The sequence below is a fragment of the Nicotiana sylvestris genome, chromosome 2, assembly GCF_000393655.2.
Source record: "Nicotiana sylvestris chromosome 2, ASM39365v2, whole genome shotgun sequence".
NCBI lineage: Eukaryota > Viridiplantae > Streptophyta > Magnoliopsida > Solanales > Solanaceae > Nicotiana > Nicotiana sylvestris.
Genome location: NC_091058.1, coordinates 96,520,907 through 96,526,893, shown reverse-complemented (window position 1 = coordinate 96,526,893; position 5,987 = coordinate 96,520,907). Strand labels below are relative to the sequence as shown.

At 37.0% G+C, this 5,987-nt stretch overlaps 1 protein-coding gene across 1 annotated transcript; it reads right to left on the bottom strand.

The window, feature by feature from the left end:
• Positions 1 to 290: 290 nt before the first annotated feature.
• On the bottom strand, positions 291 to 4,689 carry LOC104242445 (probable beta-D-xylosidase 6). Its single transcript, XM_009797492.2, has 6 exons — positions 3,732 to 4,689; positions 3,109 to 3,275; positions 2,918 to 3,015; positions 2,488 to 2,835; positions 1,544 to 1,960; positions 291 to 1,275 (listed from the first exon to the last, which is right to left on the bottom strand). Exons 1-6 carry the CDS (start codon positions 4,482 to 4,484, stop codon positions 683 to 685), a joined length of 2,376 nt encoding a protein of 791 aa, XP_009795794.1. The 5' UTR covers positions 4,485 to 4,689; the 3' UTR covers positions 291 to 682.
• Between the last annotated feature and the right edge of the window lie 1,298 nt (positions 4,690 to 5,987).

Genomic DNA, 5,987 nt, shown 5'->3' with positions numbered 1-5,987 from the left:
ATCAAAATTTTTAGCTCAAACATTGTCCTACTCAAAACTGTTTTACTTTGCCTCGTTAGCTGAAGGGAGTAGATTGCACGTCAAATAATGTTCACAAAATCTCTGAAAAACAAATTTCAACAATTTAACCACACTCAGCAATTTCACAAGACATGCCACAGAAACAATGTGTTTCAAGAATTAATGACTTAACGTTTTGTCCCTCTGCCTTATTATACCTAATAAAACCCAACAAGTAGATTGTGCTCAAACTTATAACGACAAGGCTGACGACATTAAGAGCAGAAACATCAGAATAACAGGAGCAATTACTATTGCTTCACATTCTTGTATTGAATCTGTAATTGTTCAGATGAGGATACAAAGAGCTCGTACAGACTCCAAATGTTCATTGCTTATCACATCCCTAATCCATCCAAATAGACCTATCGTTTCTGTTTATTCCCCGTGGAAGTAATGAAAATGATAAAATTTGTCTACTTACAAATAAACCAGATAGGAGTTAGTCTAATTGATCCTTACAAACATCCCCTGAGTTTGAAATCAGATTATAGATGTTGGCAACCACCTATGCTCAAACAACAACAAAGAGAGTCAAGGATGGGGATTGGCATATAATTCCTTAAATTCATGCTCTGACATTATGAAGAATTTGACTGCCTCGTAACGGTGATGGCTCTTATCACATTTCAATGGATACGACATGCTCTATATCATCTAAAATAAGAGTGTGTTCACCAAGCGCCAATATTCTGTTGCCTTGGTCATTTGCAAAGCTAAGAAGCTCGCAAGGATCTACCAAGAGACTTGTTTCAACAGATTTATGTGCTGGGACATGTACACGATCAAATCCAACAAGTTGTTTCTGTGGAGCACCTTGAAAATTCTGCAGTACTCTCGAAAATAACATCAGAACATGGCTTCCATCCCTGCCCCCATCATTTGTGACAGAGATATGAACGAAGAATTTTGATGAATGACAACTTTCCACTTCGTCAACATGTATGTAACCAAACCTACTGCGTCTTTTGGCAAGTATACTCCTCTTTCGATTAGATTTAGCAAGTGATAAACTCAATCTGCTCGGTGCAGATAAGAGCTGTGAAGAAAAGCTTGTATAGCTCAATCCATGCCCAAATCCATATAGCACGTTTCCAGTGTAAAACCGATAGGTTCTTCCAGGATAACCATTCGCTGGATCAGCTCGCATATTCATGTCAGTCATTGGCACTTTGGTGAATGACTCCAGGTACCAAGTCATGGGCAATTTTCCACCTGCATGAATTTATAGAAAGCTCAATCCACAGCTTGTTTCATTTCGTGACAGAGAAAAACAGCAACAAATTTGAAGGAATAGGTATGCTCTTTTGCACTCTCATCCCACAAGAGCTGTCTCCATTGCTAACTTTGCTAAACTAAGTTATGCTTCATTAAGGACCAGAAAATTCATAAGCATTGGAAGCTAATTGCTATAGGGACTAGAAAAATTCATACGCATTTGAAGCTAATTGGTATCTGATTCCAGTATGACCTTTATACTAACCTGGATTTCGATATCCAAAAATTATCTCAGAAAGTGCTTTGCCACCAGTCTCTCCAGGGTAAGCAACCCATAAGATACTAGCAATTCTAGGGTCTTTCTCAGCAAAGGATACATCAACAGGTCCACCACCAGTAAGAACCAAAATAATTGGCTTCTTACTTGCAGCTGCAAGAGTGGTAACTAAGTTTGTCTGTTGACCTGGTAAGAGAAGACTATACCGGTCATGATCCTCAGTTTCCTCGGATAAATCCAACCCAGCCACAACAATTACATAATCAGCTTCTTTAACAATAGAAATAGCATCCTGGAAACCAGCAGTGGAATTGCATCCTACGTCAAGGCAACCAGCTGCATAAAGTGTTCTATTTATATGTCGGTGAAACCCCTCGCGGATGCTCTTTAATTTGCATGGCACTCCTGTAAGATAACATAGGACAGTACATTACATTAAATCCACCAGTTCGAAGTGCTTTCTCTGGAGACAATCAAGAATCACATTTTTTTCTTGTTAGCTTTTATCAGTAGTTCATGATTACTGATCTGTGATACAAACAAAATATTAAGACAAAAGGGAATTGGCCCAAGTAACAATGAGAACAAGAAAACTCACTTGGTCATGTAGAATATTTCCTGACTAGAATGCACATTAATATTTCACTCTATGTTAAAATATTTTCCTAATGTAACCAAAAATGTTTTTCAAGATTTATATCAAGCATCAACCTCAAAACTATATGCATCCAATTAGAGCATCTACCATGTGGGCAATGACAAACACACACATTGCAGAATGAGGACTATGCCTTTTCCCCATTTTGATTTCTCTTGGAATTCGCATAAAGAAATAAAAATATATTTCTATGTTTTGGATGTTATATTGGATTATTTTAGTGATGGAGGAAAGAGCAAAGCGTCCTATACTCTAGGATTTTGAATCTTCTAACCTGAGTAAGTACCACCCGGACTGCTCACATTTGCCATAGGACCTACTATAGCTAATGTCGAAACACTTGTCTTGTCCAAAGGCAAGAACTTCTGATCATTTTTAAGAAGCACAATGCCCTGCCTTGCTGCATCGAGGGCCAAATTCAAGTGATTAGAAGTGCAGACATCTTGAACCCCAAAGTTTGCAAACTGTCCATCTGCAGGATTTCCATCAAAAAGACCAAGCCGGAATTGAACAGAAAACAAGTATTGTAGGGCTCTATCTAGGTCTTCTTCAAGCACACTCCCCTGCTGAAATGCAGATTTCATATGTCGCAACATATATGTTCCACAATTAATATTTGTTCCTGCCAAAAAGGTTGAATTAGCGTTGGCAAAAAAGCATAGAGCTCCCTAGAATGATAAATTTGATGTGACTGCCAAAAAAACCTGCTTTAAGAGCAACAGCAACTGCATCTTCAGGCGTTTTGGTGTATTTTTGGTTTTCATATATAGTAGCCACAGCATCACAATCAGAGGTGATATATCTGAAATTAAATCATTCAATGATTAGATATAAGTTTGAAGTAAATCTCATGTTAAAACACCTTCATGTAGAAAAAAAAAGAATGAAATATTACCCGTCGAATCCCCAGTCAGTTCGTACTTTGTCTAAGAGCTCCTTATCTGCACATGCTGGTACGCCATTCACACTATTGTAGGAACACATCAAGCAACTTGCCTTACCTTGCTGGATACAACTACGAAAAGGTGCCTGAAATGTATCCTCCATATCCTGCTTCGTCACCTAATACGCAAAATGATAAAGAACCTGACATTAGAAATTATGATATTTCACCACTACTTGATCAATTATGATGTTTTGAGGCCAGCTTCATCTCAATTTTAGGTGGTTAGGTGATATGCATAGACATGTGTACCAATCTCCATTCACCAATAGAGAGAGGAGGTATGTGAATAAGATTTCAGACATAAAAATTAGTGTAGTGCCTTTACTTGCTAAATTAGTACTAAGTGGGACGACATTCGAGAAATTAACTTAAAACAACTGGTACGATCTTTCTGTCGTTCGAGCTAAACAAAAGCAAATTGAGATCAGACTATGGCCTAATGACTTAGTAATAATCCGCACAACGCAATAATTTGGATTCCATAGAACAAAATATCAGTAGGCAGAAGCAAAAACTATAGTATCAAACAACTCAAAATTCAGCAATCAAGTACAAAGGAAGAAGAAATTTACCACAGCATTGAAGTCATATCTGGTAGCATCACCCCATTTCTCCAAGTCATAAGCAGTGAAATGCTTACAACAAGCCGATAACATCAGCCTCTCACCATCATTATCATCTTCTTTAAGAACCCTCCTCTTTTTCCCATAGCCATTTCTATTTCCTTTTTTAGCCTTCGGATTCAAGCCCTGAAAGCCAGTAACATATTCAATGGCATAAGCAGAAACCACCATAGGATCTTCCCCTGGCGTTTCTTGACCTCTGCCCCATCTGGGATCCCTCAAAATGTTAATATTAGGTGCCCAAAATGTAAGCCCAGCTTGACCCAAATTGTACATAGCCCTTGCCTCAACTGCAATAGCTGTTGCAATAGAATGCCACAATGTTCTATTGAAAGCAGCTGCAGTAAGAATAACTTGAGGGAAACTAGTGGCACCTTTGATTTGGCCATTGAAGTTGACCGCAGGTCCATTAGTTGCAATACCGTGAAGAGATTCTGACCACCATTCGTATGCTGGTAAGCCAAGTCTTGGTATTGAAGTGGTATTATCAGAGAGGTGTAAGATCTTCTCATCAATGGTGAGTAAGGAGATAAGGGACTGAACTCTAGTGGAGATTGGGAGATTTTTGTTGCAGAAGGGATATTTGTGATGAGGTGGCTGACATGGGAATTGGGGCTGTGGATTCGATTTAGTTAAATGAACACAGAATCCGAGGATGTTCAGGCGGATGATCAGTAACAAAAAATGATTATTTTTGGTCATGTTGTTAAATGCAGAGATGTATGAAAGAAAACTGTATAATTATCCCAGAATTGTTGACTTTACTTGTGCTGAGCTCTTTATATAGTATTTATAGTATTTTATAGGAATTTATAACAGTATAATAACACCGGCCGTTTTGGCCGTTTCAATGGAGGATGAACGGTAGGTAACGGGTGCTGTGTTAATTTTCGGTTGACTCAATTCTTTATGATTGGTTACTCGTTATTCTCCGATATTAAAAAGCAATAACTGCTAACTGTAATATTACAAATTGCGATGCCTCTCACTGGCCTTTAGTAAATTTCCTTTGGCAAGCCAATTGGAGGACAACGAGAGGCTAATCTGGATAATTAGACAATAAGGTCAAAATAGCAAGTGCTAGCAAGTTTTCGGACTGGTAATTAAAAAATAGCCAGCATTTGTAAAATCATTAAAAATAGCCACTATTTGGCTGCAACACGGAAAGTTCCAACATAATATACTAGAGATTATAGCACCTGTGTATGAACTTCCAACATATTATGTTGAAACTCCAGCATACGGAAAGTTCCAGCATAACTTACTAGAGATTGGAGCACATGTGTATGGACTTCCAGAATATTATGTTGGAACTCCAACATATTATGAAATTCCAGCATGTTATGCTGGAATTTCACATGTAAAAAATTCGAACTCCAGCATATTATGCTGAAATATTTCCGAATTTTGAACAGTATTTTTGTTCAAATTTATTTTTTACATAAAAAGTAGCTAAATTTCGATTACTTTTGAACTGTGGTTATTTTTTAATTAACACTTGTAAATCTGGCTATTTTTTAATTTCCCCCGAGTAATCAGCCACTTATTTGAAGTTCTATTGGGCCTAAACATCATGGCAAATAATCCCAACCTGGCATAACTTCTATTTCTTTTGTTCCATTTTTGCACTTTATGTAATGATAATGAGTTCCAAAATTTCATAATTTTTTCGTTTTGAAAAAAGTGAAGCAGATCGAAGTATTGAGGTCAAATATTTAAAAAAAATTATGCCAATTTGGACATCAAAATTTTAATATTTCACTTGCAAGGTTAGAAACTAAATAGAAGTACTAAAAATCACAATCTGTCATATATAATTAAATGGTTAAAGAGAAAATTGTTTGAGTTTCCAAATTGTAATCGTGTGAGATATATTGGAAATGATGAAGTCTATTGTTTAATTTTCTTACTACTCCTATTGAAGTATTACTAGACGAAAATGTTAAAGTAATATATGAAATTATGAGTTTGAAAGCTCTCACATGTAACTAATCATTAAAGTTCTTCAAATGTTGTCGTAGATTCGCTATTTCCTTTTCTGCACTTTGCATCTCATTTTCATTACAAATTCTGACGATACATCCAATTATGTTGATACGTAACTAGCTGTGGTTGTTCGTGATGAGTGACCGTGTGAAACGTGAATTTGTTGGGCCATTTTGGATTTGAATTGAACGACATATGAGCCTAATTTGGGCCGGTCCA